Raw genomic sequence first — 20,354 nt, 5'->3', positions numbered from 1 at the left:
ATTAGCACAATTTGAGGTGCCTGCTTCACTCCAGGTTTTTGATCTCTGATATGGTTTCCTCATTTTTTTAAATTATGAAGATTATGGTTTTTTATAGTTCTAAAAATTCAGGTTTGTCCCAGACTGCAAATGTGACAGGTTCAAAAACAATAAGGGAGAGACTCGTATCTCAGAATAATTGCTTCAGGTAAACCAGGTACATGCTGATTTCTCCCCCTGCCTCCTTGGAATTTTAATATGACATCTGCCTTATTCTGCATCCATGAAGACTTGGGCTATGTCTACACTGGCCTCCCTTTTGGAAAAGGGATGCTAATGTACCACTCTGGAATTGGCAAATCCGCGGGGGATTTAAATATCCCCCACGGCATTTGCATTAACATGGCTGCCGCTTTTTTCCGGCTTGGAGATAAGCCGGAGAAAAGCGCCAGTCTAGACGTGACTCTCCGGAAAATAAAGCCTTTTCCGGAGGATCTCTTATTCCTACTCTTATTCGTTTCCCCCTGCCTATCCTTCCTCAGCAAGCTGTACCCTTCATACCAATATTCCAATAGTTTATATTATCTCACCATGTTTTTGTGATACCAACTATGTCATAGTTGTGTGTGTTTATTAGCACTTCAAATTCTTCATGCTTATTCCCCATACTACTTGAATTTGTATGTAGGCGTCCAAGATACTGATTTGATTTGCCCTCCCCCTCCTCCAGTTCTGCCTTGGCCCTCCTTTATCTCTGCTTTTGTAGCCCGTGCTCCCTTCCATTTCTGAGTCATCTGCCAGGTCTCCTTGTCTTTCACTTACCCATGGGCTTTGGGTCACCTGCCCCCATCAAAACTAGTGTAAAGCCCTTCTCACTGTGTTAGCCAGTCTGAATCCAAATACTCTCTTCCCTTTCCTCGGAAGGTGAAACCCATCCCTGCTTAGCAGTCCTTCTTGGACTGCTGTCGCGTGGTCAAAGAAGTCAAACCCCTCCTGGAGACACCAACTTTGCAGCCAGGTATTCACCTCCAGGATTCACCTGTCTCTCTGTGCCTGTACCTTTGACAGGAAGAACTAACAAGAACAATACCTGCGCTCCAAAATCCTTCACTGGTACTCCCAGAGCCCTGTAGTCACACCTTGCAATATAATTTGTGCCCACATGGATGAGTAACATGGGGTAGTAGTCAGAAGGCTGGATAATCCTCTAGAGTTCCTTCGTAATGACTTGGATATGGGCCGTGGCAGGCAGCATACCTCCTGAGATGACATGACTGGATGGATGCCTCCGTTCCCCTCAGAAGGGAGTCTCCAACCAGTACTACCCTATGTTTCCTCCTCGTGGTGGTGGCTGCAGACCTCCCAGTCTTCGGGGTACAAAGCTTCACCTCTTCTGTTTTAGAGGGTGATTTCTTATCTCCTGTATCCAGAACAATGTAAGGGTTCTCCAGTACCATGGTGGGAGGGTTGGGAGCAGAAGTGGAACACTGCCTGCTGCAAGTGTCCCCTCCTGAGACCAAGCCATCTCCTCCTCCACCAGTCAGCAGTCTTTTGTAGTGGGATAACTTACTCAGTTGCCACATGAATACTCTCCAGGAATTCCTTGTGGATTCAGATGCACCGCAGCCTAGCCACCACCTCCTCTAGCTCTCCTACCTGCTTCCTGAGACATTCCACCAGCAGGCACCTTTCACATTGGATATGCTCCCCAGCCTGGATTTCAGTAAGTGGAAATTGCAAGCCACAGTCCCTGCAAAACCACACCAGGATCTGGATAGAGGCATCCATGGTCAGGTGGTCTGTCTGGCTACAGGCACAGGTAGAGGAAAGAGAAACAATGCTGGCACAGGTTTTTGAGGGTCTTCCTAACCATATTATGACCCTTTCTGTTAAACTACCTCTCAAACTCCTTCCCTGTCTGCTTCATGGAGTTTGATACCTGGAATGTGGCTCAGGAATATTTTTACATATTAAAGGGATAAAAAACACTGAAGAAAGATTTAAAATTCATTGGAGAGACTGTAACATGGTTTACAGAAGTATTCACTCAGGAACAGTCCTAGCCATTGGTTGAGGCAGAGAAATTCAAAGGCTAACTTTTGCTGCCCTCTCCAATTCCAGATCATAACAGGGTAAAAGTTTGTGTCAGTTTCAACATATATAGTTTGTTTCAGTAAAAGAAATTTAAAAAAAAATTACAAAACCCAGACAAAATTAAACTTTTTTTCATTTGTACATTTTTTAAAGAAAAACATTTTTTGGTTTGAAATTATTATTTGTTTATAACTTTAATTCTTCAAGTGCTTTTTCATGTCCATTCCAATCAGGTGTATGCATATGCATGTATATTTTCCTGTAACAGTGCCTCCAGGATGACCCCTCCCTTTCTTCTTATTGCCAGTGATAGTAGGTTGGAACTTCTCATAGCTCTTGATTTCACAATCATGCTTACATTCCCTTGTATTCTTACCTGTAGATAGTTTTCCCCCATTGTAGTTTATAGTTACAGTTACCCAGGGAGTATCTCTTTCTCCTCTCCTAAATTTCTTTCTGACTCCTAGAGTCATGGCATGCCATGGTCTCCAGATTCAAAAACTACATGCTTTGTGCAAAGCACAGGCAGAAGAACAATCCTCCCTCTTCCTGCTTAAACAGCCCCTGCTTGTAACCAGCCGGGCTGCCGCAAACAGGGGCTGCTGGACCAAGGGCGAGCTGGGACCGAGCAGCGTGGGAGCGGGAATGCTATACCTCTGCACTTTAAATATAGTAAGAGCTGCCAGGCTCTTACTACATTTAAAATGCAGAGGCTCAGCTGTCCAATAGTGATACAAATTGTATCGACTACATAATTAGCAAAATACCCTCTCTCTCCAAGCCCCCTCTCAGGTCTCTGCAGCTCCTCCACGTTTCTGTGTTCTGAGGCCCCTCCATGGTCCTAACACCTCTTTCTTAGTGAATCAGAATTTTCACTTTACCAACACCCCCCCATTCTCCCATCATTCCAGAAAAAGGTGTTTTTACTGTACCTTGAAAAGATATTTAATGTAATTCTCATTAGAAATAGGTGTAAAGGATGCAACTGTTGGAGAAGGAACAGTAAAGCTCCCAAAATTCTTAATTATATGTAGCTGATATCATCACTATATTACGTATATATTTTTTCTTCCATAATGATTTTTTTTGTTTTTGGTGATAATGGAAATTAAAATTGTTCAGCGATATACTTCAGTATGCCAAATGCTTGTCACCTCAGTTCTCTTGAGTACATGATGGGGGACCACTTTTCCTGAACAAATATTGACATCCAAATAATGAAATGACTGAATATATGGATGTGGGAATAAACTTTGACCACATTTGTGACTTGGGGTGTCATAAAGTATAGATTAGAAAATATTTTAACAAAAGATGCTTGGAGTAGGAACTTGCTGAAATACAAAATTATTTGAAGAGGATGCGTTTTAAAAGTGTCCTCTCAAAATGATGCCTTTTACAGGCACCCTCAATACACGTACAATAGTTTTTATTCAAACCTTAAGCTTACCCTTTGGCATATTAATGACAGGTATTGTACAGTGGAGGTATCAGAAAAGTGTTAACATCAACATGATATTTTTGGTGATTGTACTAAAAAAATCTGAAGATCAATAGTTCAATATGTTAATAAACTGAATAAATCTGAATTGGAGGATAAATGGCTACTGGACAATATTGTTTTATTTTGATTTATAAACGAATAGTAGGTTTGTATTTCATACTCTCCTGAGAATAAAAAAAATACTTTCACCTAATTAACATGGATACCAAATAGCTATATAACCGTGTTGTCTCGATGAAAAATAATAATTGGATGCTTAAACTACTGAACGAACTTTAGAGGATTTGAAGGAAGTAGGAAATTGGTCACTGAAGTAGATTAATTATTTTGTAAGTTTAGTCAAGTTGATAAACTCTCCGGTGAATATGTAAGTCACCATTAGAGCCCTGCAAATCCACAGATATCCTCTTTATAACCACAGGGGTGTGGAAGACAGATTTGAAGCTTCTTTGCCAAAATTTGTCTAAACCAGGGCTACTCAACTTTGGAAGCCCTGGGGGCCACAATGATACGCAGAGCACATGCCGAGGGTCACAATTTAAGTGTGTTTGCATATGGTTTGTAACCTATCCTTAAAATCAGCTTCTATACCCAATGACTGGAAGATAGCTAATGTAACGCCAGTATTTAAAATGGGCTCTAGAGGTGATTCCGGCAATTACAGACTGGTAAGTCTAATGTCAGTACTGGGTAAATTAGTTGAAACAATAGTAAAGAATAAAATAGACACATAGAAGAACATAATTTGTTGGGCAAAAGTCAACATGGTTTCTGTAAAGGGAAATCGTGTCTTATTAATCTATTAGAGTTGTCTGAAGGGACCAACAAATGTGGATCCAGTAGATATAGTGTACTTAGATTTCCAGAAAGCGTTTGACAAGATCCCTCACCTAAGGCTCTCTTATGTAAATTAAGTTGTCATGGGATAAGAGGGAAGGTCCTTTCATGAACTGAGAACTGGTTAAAAGACAGGAAACAAAGGGTAGGAATAAATGGTAAATTTTCAGAATGGAGAGGAGTAACTAGTGGTGTTCTCCAAGGGTTAGTCCTAGGACCAATCCTATTCAACTTATTCATAAATGATCTGGAGAAAGGGATAAACAGTGAAGTGGCAAAGTTTGCAGATGATTCTAAACTGCTCAAGGTAGTTTAGACCAAAGCAGACTGTGAAGAACTTCAAAAAGATCTCTCAAAATTAAGTGATTGGGCAACAAAATAGCAAATGAAATTTAATGAGGATAAATGTAAAGTAATGCACATTGGAAAAAACAACCCCAACTATACATGTAATATGATGGGGGCTAATTTAACTACAACTAATCAGGAAAGAGATCTTGGAGTCATCGTGGATAGTTCTCTGAAAATGTCCATGCTGTGTGTAGCGACAGTCAAAAAAGCAAACAGGCTGTTAGGAATCATTAAAAAAGGGATAGAGAATAAGACGGAGAATAGCTTATTGCCCTTATATAAATCCATGGTACGCCTACATCTTGAATACTGTGTACAGTTGCGGTCTCCTCATCTCAAAAAAGATATACTGGCATTAGAAATGGTTCAGAGAAGGGCAACTAAAATGATTAGGGGTGGGGAACAGGTCCCATATGAGGAGAGATTAAAAAGACTTGGACTTTTCAGCTTGGAAAAGAGGAAACTAAGGGGGGATATGATAGAGGTCTATAAAATCATGAGTGGTATGGAGAAAGTGAATAAGGAAAAGTTATTAACTTGTTCCCATAATAAAAGAACCGGGGGCCACCAAATGAAACTAATGAGCAGCAGGTTTAAAACAAATAAAAGGAAGTTCTTCACACAGTGCGTAGTCAGTCTGTGGAACTCCTTGCCTGAGGAGGTTGTGAAGGCTAGGACTATAACAGGGTTTAAAAGAGAACTAGATATATTCATGGAGGTGGGGTCCATTAATGGCTATTAGCCAGCATGGCTAAGGAATGGTGTCCCTAGCTTCTGTTTGTCAGAGAGTGGAGATGGATGGCAGGAGAGAGATGGCTTGATCATTACCTGTTCGGTTCACTCCATCCGGGACGCCTACCATTGGCCACTGTCAGCAGATCGGGTACTGGGCTGTATGGACCTTTTGTCTGACCCTGTATGGCCATTCTTATGTTCTTACATGAAAATATATACGCAGATAGCTTCTATTACACTGACGGGCTTGAATACAGAGATTAAAGCCCGATTACACAACACGCAGGCCCCATTTAATTCAGTTCTGCAATAAAATGCAGTATTTACCCGATTTCCACCCATATGACAGCACTTTTAATGAGCAATGACTGTTCAGGAATTTAACTACTAAAATGCATATCAACAGTAGACTACTATATTGACTACTTTTTTGTTTTGGCTTCTACAATCATAGATTCGTCCATTGCCAGACTGAAATACTCAGCGCTTTCAATGTCTTTTAGAAATTTAGAAAACAGATCGCCTGAAATGTTTTCAATTCATCTTACTACAGTTGAATGAGACACTTGAGGTTTTGATATTTAACTATATCCTCTTTGTTTTTATATTCTGCAAAAAGTGATTCACTGCAGTCCAAGAAGCATGCTTCATCAATTTGCCTTTGGTAAAATGTCTTTTTGATTTAGCTATGTGCCAAGCCATTTTGAAGGAGGCTTCTGTAACGGCATTGTTGTCTTTAACTTGCAAACGGAATATATCTTGAGTACGGAAACTTCTTAACTTTTCTTAAATTGCTGTTAATTGGATACAAGTCTTTGAACTCATGGTGACAAGATTCATGGTGGTGTTGCAGGTTTGTTTTCTTTAATGCAGCTATAGTCTTTTGACAAAGAAGACCTGTTGTATTTCCATTTATGTCTGCAAAAGTGAATTCCATCTCCCAAAAGGAACTGACAACCCTGTGTTCATCCAACAAGTGTCTCCTTTTTGTTGCCATTTTTAATGCTTATTAAAAATAAAATGGTATACCAGTGTTTTGGGGGTTTAGCTTGAAGCTTTAGGTTGTGCATTTCTTGGACTGATTTTACTGTAAAAATAAAAGTTTCCAAGCCAGAGTGCTCCAACGTTCATCGGGAGGAGAGCTGTGAGAGTCAAGTCGGACATGTGAGGCAAAAAAAAAGAACAGGTGCTCAGGCGCCCTGTCCTGGATTCCCCGCAGGGCTGATGTCCCCATGCGGGAGTCCATCACTCCATGCGGGACAGATGCAAGGCTGCCCAATCACGGCCCTGGACCCAAATATGGCCAGTGTGAGACAGTCAGTGCCTCTCAGGCTCTGCCCACAATGGCCCAGTGCTCCCAGTACCTCCTCCCCGGGGGCTAGAAATGGCAACACCCTGTACCTGTCTGTTCCAGCCAGCCCATCCGCTTGCATCTTTCAGTGCTCACCTTGCCTAAGAGATACCTCGCCATTGTGGAGCATTTTCCTAGTGGAGGCCATTTTCAAAGGATCCCACCCATGGCCGCACGTTGAGCCCCGCGTAAACCCAAACTGTACCGCGGGCCGTAAACAAACATGCCACGTGTTGAGTAGTCTTGGTCTAAACTATCAGAGAGACAAGTATGACTGTCATAATTCAGTGGCTCTTTCCTTTTTATAAATCAAAATAATACAATATTGTCCCATAGGCGTTTATCCTCCAGTTCAGATGTATTCATTTATTTACTAGAGTATTCAACTTTAATCTGTCTTTCCAGGTTAATCAACCTGGATGTATAGATAGACTTTTAAATGACAGTTAATAAATGCTAATGTATTTTAAGAATTATACCCCCGTTTGTTTTTCCATACTAGCATCTGTTACTGTAAAAACGGTTTTTGATAAACTTGAAGGAGGTACTTAGGTGCTATGTTACTGGAAAATCTTACACTTAACTCACATGTCCCAAATTATTAACTGGTTTATCTTAACCTTCTATAAAAGTTTTAAAAGACCCAACTGGAAAAAGTTTGACGTAATCGGCTAATTGTGTATAGAGACATACTTTAGGTATGTTGTCCTTTCTTTTCTGGGGTTAATTTCCGTTTGCTTCGTATGTGCAGTGCAAAGCCTAACTGGAGAATAGTTGATATTTCTGTAAGCTGTGAGGAGAAAAATGTTAGTATTTTTGCAGGTAATATCTAGTGCATCCTCCAAAAAGATTTAATTCTTGATAATTGTGTATTTGAATGTGGCTTATGTTCTTTGTCTTCTGTCAACATAGATAAGTTCAGAGTTCTTGTTCTGAACAAACAGAACAACTAAATCAAACCTGAATTTTTTAAAGGCAAAGTCTGCAATATTTGTAGATTCATTTATCCTGCAGTTACATGTCTAAATTTTTCCTGCTGACAGATAAAAGGCTATTAGAAGTGCAAGGGTTGGTTGCTTGGATGCCTCCAAGTTGTTGTAGTTCTGACCCAGCTTTTTTACTCAGTTGAATAGGTTTTGCTGTCTTCATGAGAACCATGTCAGAGCTGTTATTTATATCTCTCTTACTGTAGTACTATTAGCTTAGTATGGTCTTAAGGACTACTCCATGTCAGAAAAGTCTCTTAGAGCATCCAGCTTCTATTTTCCCTATAGTGTCCTCCCCCCCTCGTCCTAGAGATATGTGAAGTCAGCTGCATTTCTACGTGCTTCCTTAGCACCATTGCTTACCTGTGAGGTAAAATTTTAAGAGTATCTAAGTTGCATATAATTATTTATTAAATGTCACGTGGATGTAAGATCTTAAATTGCTTTATTATTTTGAAATTTTTACCCTTAGCTTCTAAATAATTTGTCTTATCTGAGATACAGTACCTGTTACCAGATGGCTAAGCTTTGTACCTTTAGTTTTTAGTTTGGGCATTTTCCTTTTCACTGTTTAAAAAAAAAAGTCTCTCATTCTTTACATTAACAGAAAGGCACAAAAACAAAATATATGCAAGTATATATTGAGAAGAAGTATACCTCTTCTCAAGACAAAAGTTATTTTTAATACTGATGTACAATTTCAAAGAAACACGTTTTTGCAATTGGGACTGCTTGTTGCAATATTTTTGTTTTTTGTTCAAACATCCATAGAGTATTCAATCTTGATGGGTGGACATTTGTAATAACAACTTACTGAAGAGAAAATTAACATGTTTCCATTCACTGTTATATTCCTTCCCACAGAGATGAGTTTTTGTAACCCTTTATTATTTTACCTCCCACTCAGAAGGGAACTGTGGTTAGAGCCTTTTAAGGCTTTTGTATTGATATCATTGCAGGGACTCCAATCAAACAGCACCTGTTTGCATGAACAGCTTTTGAGTTTTGAGAATTTCTACTGTATTTGCATCCTAAAAATTGTAGGCCTAAAAATTGTGGGATTTATTAAAATGAATAGCTTCAGAGACGGTGGTTACAGATAATTTAATCTTTCAACATGTCAAAAGGGAGCTAGACTTGATAGCGATCTGTCTGACCCTGACATTTTTACTCACTTGCTAACCTGGTTACCACTGGCAGTGGTTGAAACTACAACTTTTTTTTTTTTTTTTGAGTAGTGTTCCTATGGGTGTTCCAGTTCAGGTACATATGTGCCTCTTAAGCCCTTGATTAGAGATTTTTTTTTTGGTTAGCGTCTGATCAACACATGCATTCTATCCAACTTTATTCTTCAGTCCAAGGGTATATAGATGAACTGCCCTTTGTTCCTTCCCTACTACCTTGGACTGAGACAGAACTCTCAGGGTTTCAGCTTGTGCATATCATAGCATGTCTTGTAGTTGTTGAGTTAGTTTAGTGTTTCTAGATAGTGTTAATTATATGTTAGTACAGAATTAGTTAGGTGAGAGATTTCAGTTTTCTTTTCCCTACCCCCACTTATGCCTACATTTTTTTTTTCTGGTGAGATTATTTGGCTTGGATGGATAGGTGCTGCTTTCCAGGTCTCAGATACTGTTTCTCTTGTTAGAAGGCTGTTCTGGTCAGCAACAGCCACTCTAACTTTACCAATTGCTTGTGGGAGTTCCATATCTCCCAACAGTAACGTAGTCTTGACTGTCCTGGAAGAATTGGGAGACCAAACTAAGCTTCTGCTGATAAAGCATTACCGTTGACCGGGTCTGTTGGTGTGGCAGCGCGGCACACACAGAGTCTTTGCCCCTGACCCCCACCCTGAGAGAACCACCAACTCTTCTGAATATCTGGTGGTTCTCTCTAAGCACCCATGCTCCTGGCGGTGGGAAGAGACTTCATGTGCTCCATTCCCTGCCCCCAGGTCAGTCAGGGCCTGGGGGAGGGGAATCACGTGAAATCTTGCTCCCTGCCCTCGCCCTGCAAGGGAGCGCTATGCTTAGAGTCAGCCACCAGCTGAACAGCAGCTGGTGATTAATTTTAAGTGCTGCATGCTCCTGGCAGAGCAGGAGGAGACTTCATGCACTCCCCTTGCCCTCAAACCCTGAGCATGCAAAGTCTCCTGCTGCCCTGCAAGGAGCATGTGGTGCTTAGACTTCACATGATTCCCGCAGGCTGTGATTGGCCTGAGGGTTGAGGGGACTATGCAAAGTCTCTCGCTTCCTGTCCTCTGGTTTGCGGTGCTTAGAGTCAACTGCCAGGATTGATTCTAAGCACCGCGTGCTCTCCTGTCCCTAGGCCCTGTTTGGTCTGGTAGTAGTGGGCCTCCACGGGCTGGATCAGCCCACTTGGTGGGCCGAATGTGGCCTGCAGATGCCCTTTTGCCCACCCTTGGGCTAAGGTCTATTTTGAGAGGGGTAAGATCCTTGCCCGTATTAGCAAACCACCAACACAAGGAAAGCTTTGAAGAACAGAGGACTAGGGCAAACAGAAGGTCTACTCCTCATCAATTGTAGGACTTCGCAGAGGGTTACAGGCACCATTCCAATATCACGTGAAGTAAGAATTTCATCACAAGCAAGCCCCTGGACATTTTGCAATCAGTAACATCTACCTGGGTTTCATTGCTTATTAATGAAGTGCTGCTGGATCCAGCAAAAATTGTGTGGCAAACTCTTGCCAGTGTACCATAAACTTTTAAATTGGCATATATATATTATAATTGTGTTTTTTCCCATCACCAAACTAATTTCCTGGTGTTGGATGCCGCAAAGAGGCAAGGTAGACAGCATTACTTTAGGCCTGCCAAGGACCAGAAAAAACTTATTTCATGGACAGAGGGGTCTTCTCAACCAGGACCTGCTAGTTTTGAATCACAAATGGTCAGTCAGTTGTAGCCAATTACGATTGTATGAATTACAACAAGTTTGCATCCTTTATTGAACATCTTCCACAGGATCATAGAGAACAGTTCCAGGTCACCATCAAGAATGGTCATTTTGCCAGAGCCTCTCTGCAAGTGCTATGGATACTGCTGCTAGATACATCTCCACAGAAGTTGTCATTACATCATAGAAATGTAGAACTGGAAGGGATCTTGATAGTTCATCTAGTCCTATCTCCTGCCCTGAGGCAGGCCTGAGTATTATCTATTCTAGATAATCTCTCACTGGTGTTTGTCTAGCCTGCTCTTTAAAACCTCCAATGACAAAGATTCCACAACCTGCCTAGATAATGTTTTGGTGCTTAGCTACCCTTATGGTTTGGAGGTTTTCCTAATGTCTAATCTAAGTTTCCCTTGCTGCAATTTAAAGCCATTGCTTTTTGTCCTGTTGTTGGTGATTGAGAACAATTTATTATCCTCTTCTTTATAAGAATCTTTTACACATTGGAAGATTTTTATTGTGTTCCCACTCGCTCTCATCCTGATTAAACAAATCCATTTTTTCAATCTTTCGTCATTGGTCATGTTTTCCAGACACTTTTGTTGCTCTTCTCCAGTATGTTGATATATTTCCTAAAGTGTGATGCCTAGCACTGTGCACAGTGCTCAAGTTGAGGCCTTATCAGTGCTGAGTAGAATGGAAGAATTACTTCTCTCATCTGTCTTGCAATACTCCTACTAATACACTCACGCGCAGAGTGTTGTGACTTCAGTTGTAGAGATTCCTAAGACAGTCTCAGAATATCTTTGAGGACCTCTGATTTGATAATCACAAGCTTTTCTTGGTACTCAGGGATGGATCAGTGAACAAACTGTAGGACTCCAGGGGGGTCACACTGAAGTCTCAGTGTACGTATACTGTTACAAACAAAAGGAAATTTAGTAAGTCCCAAACTGCCCAAAGGTTGTGCCCGTCAGTACTCTGATTTGTTACAGAGCCACTGAACTTGTTAGAAAAAAGACAGATTCCAGAAGGAAAACACTTCTACCTTCCTTTAGCTTATGCCCAGTCATCCAAAACCATAGGTGGCCTCCTGTGGCTCTCTGGAGCCACCTGTGGCTCTTCTGAAGTTAAGATGCAGCTCCTTCCTCAGGCGCACTGACTCCAGGGCTGCAGCTACAGTTGCCAACATTTCAGTACTCAACTCTTGGCTCCACCGTCTCCTCCAAGTGTATTACACCCTCGCTCCTTCCTTCCCCCATAGAGCCTCCTGAGTGCCATGAAATAGCTGATTGCAGTGAACAGGAGGCACGGGGAAGGAAGAAGAGGCACTGATCGGTGGAGCTGCTGGTGGGCAAAAGCTACTGGAGACGGGAGAGAAGGCACCTGATGGGAACTGCTGACAAATTACTGTAGCTCTTTGGCAAAGTACGTTGGTAAACTGTGGCTCCTTCTCATTGGTTACACCTGATCAAAACAATCATTTTGACAGCTTGGTTGGGTGCTCAATTTCTTCCTTGCCTCTGGTTTGCAAGCTTAAACGTTTTTTCCCCTTCCTCACTTCAGGAAATGGCCCCTCCATTTCCAATAGGCCTGGCAGTTTATTGCAACAGGTCATGGATGTTATGACATTGGGCCACAACGTCCATTTCATGTCCCTCATCTCCATCTCTCTTCTTCGTTCTCCTTCAGAGACCCTTCTTACAACACCATCTTAAGTCAAAACATATATTCCCACCTATGTTTAGGAGCAATAGAACGGAGGAAAGGTTTTGTGCCAAAGAAGGCTGGAGAGTGGAGACAATCTTAAATCAAAGATGTCTGAAGACATTTGTAAAATCTCAAAAGTTCCACATGGTTATTGCAGCAGCAATAATCCTTTCTCTCGATGCGGGAAATTGGTTTTCAGTCTTCAACCTGCAGGGCACCTATTTTTATACAGAGATACAACCTGCATACAGTAGATACCTGTGCTACTCTATAGGCTGGAATAATTATCAGTCCTGAGTACTTGTGATATCCTTTGGGAGGCAAAACACCAGCTTTGTCATAGCAAGCAGTAATGCACCCAGGGGTCCATCTCAGCAGTCCCTTGTAAAAATTATGTACCCCTTACATCTTTCAGCATCGGAGATTTCTGAAATTGTTTGGTCCTATCTAGTCTTCTCTTTGGTCCCAGGTATGCTCATGAAGGGATTAGTGCTAGTGGCTGCTTCTCTTTGTAAGCAATATTCCCTCTATTGTTTTCCATTCATATGCAAAATGTGTGCAGGAGGTATTTGTGGATATGTACTATCAACAGAAACATATGCTGTTGGCTGTGAGCAGTCTGCTGATCAGCTGGGCGGTATTTGAATCTCTCCTGGCTGGCTACCCTAGTACACAGCATACAGGGAACACTATTTTTAAAAAGCAATTTTAGTTTTCCTGCATCACGACAACTTGTTATATAAGGGCCAGTCTTATGAAGCTATATGAATTTGCACCCAGACAGAATTTGCACCTCTCTTTCTTCACAATGTAAAGTCCAAACTAGCCCCAGTATAGAGAATACAGTTCATAGGGGCATATTTGGATTTGTTGGCAGCTAAGGCATTCCATCCAACAGACAAATTGATAATTTCATTGAATTTGGTTTGGACAATTCAGAAAGTCCTAGTACAGTGGTCTCCAACCTTTTTAATCACAAGATCACTTTTTTTTTTTCAATTTAATCTACCTCAAACCCAAATCCACGTGCTGTATTTTCCCCACTTCTTTCTTGTCCCTTCTCTGAGGCCCTGCCCCTACTCCACCCCTTCTCCGAGGTATCACCGTGCTTACTTGATCCCTTTTCTTCCCCCATCCTCACTCATTTTCACCAGACTGGGGTGGAGGGGTGGGGTGCGGGCTCTTGTCTCAGCCCAAGGGGTTTGGTGTGTGGGAGGGGCTCTAGGCTTAGCTCAGGGTGGCGGTTTGCGGTCTAGGGGGGGTTTCAGGGTGCAAGCTCTGGGAAGGAGTTTGGATGTAGGGGGACTCATTGCTGGGGGGCAGGAGGATGGGTGCCGGAGGAGTTCAGGACTAGGACCCGGGGTTCAGGAAGCAGGCTTTGGCGGGCACGATTTAATTGAGATGGCTTCCGGGTGGTGAAGCAGTGGGGCTAAGGCAGGCTGACTCCTGCCCTGGCCCTGCACCACTCCTGAAAGCAGTGGGCATGTAGAGCAGTGCCTCCATGGTGCCATGTGCTGCCCCTCATCTACAGGCACTGAGCTTACAGCTTCCACTGGCAATGGAAGCTGCAGGAGTGGTGTCAGCAAGCAAGGACATGTGGAGACCCCAGCTCTGCCTTTCTCAGGGCCTGCAAGAACATGCCAGGCACTTCCAGTAGCAGCAATTGTCATAGGTATCATTACTCTAGCCACAACAGTTTAGGCAATTTAGAACTCACTACTCAAAGAATTAAATTTAAGCATAAGAGAGAAATGAAAATTATGAAATGCACAGACCAGTCAAAAACCAAAAATAACACACTTTGCAAGCAGTAAAAGAAGTAACAACAATCCCTCACAAATGGGTTGGGTCGGGAGATGAGAGTGAAGGACAGAGTGTGTGTGTGAGAATGACAGACACACACAGTGTGTGTGTGACAGACATTTGCATTGCCAAGCTCCCTCCATCCCCTTGTGTGTGTGTGGAGATAGGTATAGAAGTGGGGGGAAGAGGAACACCCTGACATCAGCACCACTGTTCTCCCCACACCCTGCACAGCAAGCGGAAGGCTCCCAGGGGAGCAGTTCCCAGGCAGAAGGCAGGAGCATCATGACAGTGGGTGTTAGGGGCGACTGAAATGCCATCACTTGATAGCTTTCTTGCCAAACCAGTTAGGATCACTTGTCAGAGGTTTTAAAGATCTATCAGTCGATCCCTGATAGATCTTGGTAGTGGTTGGTAATCACTGTCGTAGTACTATAATAAGGAACTGCTTGCACCTCCTAGGTTATATGTGGAAGCCTGCAATTCCAGATCAGGCATGCAGGATTGTGTTGGCTGCTTGCAAGAGTGGTGTATGAAATCCTATTCCTCAACCAGTTCAGTTGGACAAACAGGTTACAGTTCCCCTCCAGATGAGGAATTGATGGAAAGATCATTACAAAGCCTGTGCAGGTGTCCATTTCATCTGCCTAGTTCCACAGTGATTGTGACTATGAACGCAATTCTATTAGGGGTGGGAGCACCCTGTTCAAATCCTCTACCTGTTTTTCTCCCCAACTTTTCTTCATATGATTCCCATTGTATATCTATCTGGATAGGACCAAACAATTTTGGAAATTGCTCACGTGGAGTGTCCACAAGGACACTACTCATTGAGGAAGAGAAAGTTTTTCACTTTGTGCAGTAACTGGTTCTTTGGGTACTCTACGTATTCACCCTTTTTTCTCTCTGCTTTGGACTGTTGTTGGATGTTGGGATAAAGGAAGAACTGAGGGCAGTTTGCCCGTGCAATCCCATATATTCTGAGTGTAGCACAGGGTTGTCTAGAAAGCATGTGTGATGTAACAGATGCTGCTAATGGAAAGTCTCTGATCAAGGGCTTGAGAGGCACATGTGCTCCTGAAGTGGAGCAGAAGGTGAGTAGTAAACCTTTTTACATTTTAGTATTTGTTGTATATACATTACATAGGTTATCCTCTGAGAAATAATTTTTTATCTGAAGACTATTCAGCTGTTTGAAATAGATCATGTTTTCCTTCAGGATATAAAATGTTTTTTTGTAATGTTTAGAAAGTGTTCCATAGCTGCCTTTTGATTACCAAGTCTTGCAGCTTTTATGTTTTAAATATGTTCTATTGAGGTTGTGGGTGCAGAACTTTGCCATTCAGGGTTCTGATATTTTAATTTTCAGATTCCTTTTTTCTTCAGAAAAGTCTCTCTTCTAGGCACTTAAGAAAAGTAGTAAATCTAAAGAAGCATTTTGTTACATATTTTAATATTTAAGGTACATTTTAAACCCATAGAAAAAGCTAAAAATGTCCTTTTTTAAACATTAACCAAAATGCCTAAAACAGTAAGTAATGAACACACAAAACACAGTATTAATTTGAAAGTTTGTGTTAGTGCCCTGATAGTTAATTATAGGGATGTAGATTAATTGTCAACTTCAAAAAATCTGCGGATGTTTTAGTATCTCATCACAGATTATTTTTTATAACTGGGTTAGTAACTCATGAAAATTTACACATCTACATATATTAATATCAATGTTAAGTAAGCGCTGTTAAAGATTTTGTTTATTTTAACAATCACGTAAAATTGCACCAAGAGCAATATAGTCCAAAGAGATTTTATAATACATGTTAAAGCTATATTGTTGTAGTACACAAAATATCTTGATATAAATTAATATTCTGATATTCAATTTCCATAACCAAATACATGTTTGATGCTTTGCTGCAAAATTAAACTTTCAGTTTTTCCACATTTTAGATTAAATAAAATAATGAATCAGGTGGCCATTCAACGGAAGAAGCAATTTGTTGAAAGAGTACACAGTTACTGGTTACTTAAAAGACTGTCTAGGAATGGTGTTCCTCTGTTGCGAAGGCTGCAGTCCAGTTTACAGTCACAAAGAAACATACAACAGGTACGTAGCACACTTTTTACTCAAAACAAAAATTTCAAGTCTTTTTAATATCTTTTTTTTTTTTAAAAAGAAAACACACAAAAATGGACTAGGAAACTAGCTTTGAATAAATCTTGATTTTCTTTAAATTATGGTCTGTTGAATAATATCCTAACTTAAAATTCAGAGGACAATTTAAACTTGACAAATAATTTTTTTAGGCTTCATTAGATGTAAAAAAATATTTTTTGTATTCATCTCGGGTGTGTTTTAGCAGGGAAATACTGTTCCTGCTAACCTCATCTGTATAGTACTCAGTTGACTATGTCACTCTGCACTGGGGTCTGAGTGTTTACATGTATGGTACATCAGTAGGATACAGAAATGCATTTGTACTTTAAGATCAATTGGAAACACATTAAGCAAATTTAGTGGTTGCCAAATGGAAAAGAGAATAAGGAGAGCTTTTTGAGGTACATTTTATAAGTGAGGAAGGCAGGGTAGCCTAGTGGTTAGAGCACCAAACTGGCATTCGGGAGACAATTATGATTAATTCTCCAGCTCTGCTAATGCTTTTTTGGGTGATGTTGGGCAAGTCACTTCCTTTCATTGTACCTCAGTTCCTGATTAGAAAATGGGGATAAAGATACTGCTCTCTGTAAAGAGTTTTAAGGTCACTAGATGAAAAGTGGTGTGTAAGAATTACAAATGTGAACTGAAAGTTTTTAAAATCCCACAGGCTTTTTTCTGCCCCTGGCATATATGGCTTACTTCTGCTGATAGCAAATTGTTCAGGGTGAAATTCCTCCAAGGACAGAGAACCCACTACAGATTTATATTTACTAAATGCTGTATGTGAAAAACAGTAGAAAAAATTATTACCCTTTATTGTCCTAATCAGTAGTAGAAGCAGCATGTACCTTTGTTTTGGGGGTTTGTGATGTTGTCTTTTGTAGGAGTAATACATAACCCTGACCTTGGGAGTTGATGTGTTTTAAAAAGTGTCTAATTTTAAGTCATTAATAGATTCTATAAATGCTTTTGGGCCCCCCTAATGCAGTCTGAACAGACTCTTGTGAACAGACTCTTGCCCCACTTTGATTCAGTATGGATTCACACAGTGCATATTTAATTATGTATGGATTAAAATGCAGAAGAATATATGTGACTGTTTCTTTCAGTTTATGTGCTTATTTAAATGTGAGCCTCATACCAGTTATAAAATAGTATTTACTTCTAAAACTATGCATTTTTGTTAAAAAAAAACCCCACCTGATAAAAAGTTTGGTATGATTTTATATTGTCATTTGCATTACGATTATATCCAAAAAATCTGTTAAATTGAAAATGTCTCAGCAAATAATAGATGCACTAATATATCACTTGCTGGTAGCCTGTCCTTGGGGGGAATCATGTTCATTGTTTCCTCTCTTCCTTTGTTTCTTTCTCCTCTTCCCACGTTTCTTTTCTTTTTCTTTTATGAAAACCCCATAGTTACATTGTGACATCCCAAGTTGTCATTTATAGAGGTGACATAGCTGGTTGTTAGAATTGACATTGGACATAACTCAGCCAGTTTTCTCTTTCTCTTTTTCTCTTTTCTCCTTGCTTCCCCATTTTCCTTGTATAGATTTTTAAAAAATATGTAATATTAGTTTTTTAGATATGTTGTATTCAGAATTTTTTATATTCTACACAGGTAGATACTGAAGTCAATGAAAGTCAATAGGTGAAGGATCAAGTTCCTATAGAAGGCTATTTGAATAATGTCTTACTAATATAAATTGGTCCAGAAATTTATAGTGCATTGTACTATAAAACAGACAAACTGTAAGTTAATCAAAGTCTGGTGTAACTTTATAATGTAAGTATTTTAAATTCCAGCTCAAAAGACAGCATAGCCTGTCCACCAGTTACTTATATGATTATTTTCAATACTGTAAAATATCGCATGTGACTGAAATCATTTGTATATAATCTTATAGTTAGTCATAAATATTTTCAGTTAACAAATCCCCAAGTAACATTACCTCAGTAGGACCTATTGGGATCCCACCATGTCTAAAAATCTGGGTGGTGCCTGAGAATTGACTTTCAGGCATTTTGGGCTTCTGTTTTTGAAAAAGTTTGCTCTATTAGTTGGTGGACATGGAAAAAAAATACAAAATAATTCTTCTTTGACATGTCTTGAGTTAAAGATTTTAAAACGTCATAATATTCTAAAGGCGGATAATACAAATTAACAAGTACTACATAGTAGTCCTGGGAGAATTCTGAATCACTCTACAGTGCCGAATTTGCCCATTTAATGTTCTGTGCAGAATTTCGTTTTTCTTGGTAGAATAGTGCTACAGAGCTGCTGTTCATCACTAGAGACTGCAGGACAATCAGAGCATGGCTCTCCAGCATGCAAATACAGGACACAACTGGAAAGGAGGAGCTGTAGGGTTCTAGTCAGCTGCAGTACATACCATGTCCCAAAGGAAGAATGGTGGAATGCAGGAAACTCCATACAAGCCTGTCACATAAGATCAGGCTGTTTCTCTCTCTGGATCCCTTGGCTCTGGGGGAGGAGGAGGTGTGGGTATCTGTGCTGGGAGTATTCCTTGTCTGGGCTCTGGGGTTAGTGAGCAATGTTCTCGGTAAATCTTATGCATTCATGTGTGGATTTTCCCCATTTATGTGAGGAGTAAATGTTATGTCCACTCAGGCATACAAATGTTCACTACCAATAGAAACAAAATCTAGTTGTGGGCACTCTGCTAATCAGCTGGGTGACATTGCCTGTCTTCTGAGTGGACGCACAAGTACACAACTTCCAGGAAACATTTATAGGAAGTGAGGATGTCTGGACGGTGGGTGGGAGAGGAGCTGCCCAGTTGCTTGGCTTGAGGGATAGGAGGTGTCGGTGTCTGGGCTGCAGCAAGCTCTGAGGGAGAGGTGGTGTGTGTCTGAGGCTGGAGAGGCAGAGTTTTGCCCTATGATATGCCCAGCTATCAGGTATGACATACCCAGATGGAGATGCCCAACAAAAGCATAACAAGAAATCAGGAACTAAGTTAAGTGTTTCTTTAACTCTACTTCTGGGGCAAATCTTTTGTTTTCTACATTGTTACAGACATACTTGCTGACAGGTGTTTTAAAATAAATTACCAAAATAATTGAAACTATGATTACATTGCATTGATAAATAAAATATGCAGAACTTTACAAAATTTGAGAACATTGCGTGCAGAATTTAAATTTTTTGGCACAATTTCCATAGAAAGTAATGTAATGGAATTGTAACTGACAGAATGAAAGCACACTATGTTAGAATTTGAATGCTATCTACAACTGTAGTTTGGATTGTTGAAGTGTTTACGTTTTAAGTCTGTCTTCTGACCCACTTCTAAAAACTTTTGCTTGTGAAAACTTTCATTTTCAAACTGAAATGCCACAGAACTAAGAGATTCTGCACCTTTCTCTAAAAAGTGACTCTGTAGTTGGTTGACTTATGTTTTGCCTTTTGAGCTTAGTGAAAACATGGTTCAGCCATTCTCGACTAAGAATTATGGGGGAAGGGATACATAACCACTTAAAAAATTATGTATTGGAACAGGGTGGTAAAAACATAGCACTGACATCTAGATTGCTTATGTTTAAAAATACAAAGTAAAAACTTTTAAAATATTGTATTTAACATAATGGATTAATTAACTATTTTTGCTGTTAAAATGTGCTCAATTATTAGGGCAATTAACGGATTGCTACAGCCTAAAGGGAAGATTTAAATGAGATAGTTAATGTTACCCCAAAAAAATCCTACTGGAGACCACCCAGGGTTATACTAGTATAGATTTATGGATTGAGAGGAATTAACACTGTACTATATGGTTAAACTAAAGAGGACAGAGCTGCCACTAAAGGTATAAACTAAAGAGGGAACCAGCTATCTCTCTCTCTCTCTCTCTCTCACACACACACACATCTTCACTCATTCACTCACATTCATTCCTGTCCT

General features: G+C 40.4%; 1 protein-coding gene across 4 annotated transcripts in view; it reads left to right on the top strand.

The window, feature by feature from the left end:
• The window catches only part of BRD1 (bromodomain containing 1), a 104,644-nt gene that overhangs the window by 16,431 nt on the left and 67,859 nt on the right, over window positions 1–20,354 (top strand). For 3 of the 4 annotated variants that reach the window (XR_012903594.2, XM_075927836.2, XM_075927827.2), the window contains exon 3: window positions 16,216–16,372. The exons of the other annotated variant lie outside the window; for it this stretch is intronic. Coding sequence is in view for 2 of the 3 variants with exons in the window: in XM_075927836.2 (XP_075783951.1) it covers window positions 16,216–16,372 (157 nt within the window). In the remaining variant the exon portion in view is untranslated. The remainder of the gene's footprint in view (window positions 1–16,215; window positions 16,373–20,354) is intronic. 4 annotated transcript variants of the gene reach the window in all.

The sequence above is a fragment of the Pelodiscus sinensis genome, chromosome 1 (assembly GCF_052426305.1).
Source record: "Pelodiscus sinensis isolate ZL-2025 chromosome 1, ASM5242630v1, whole genome shotgun sequence".
NCBI lineage: Eukaryota > Metazoa > Chordata > Testudines > Trionychidae > Pelodiscus > Pelodiscus sinensis.
This window is presented reverse-complemented; position numbering and strand designations above follow the sequence as displayed.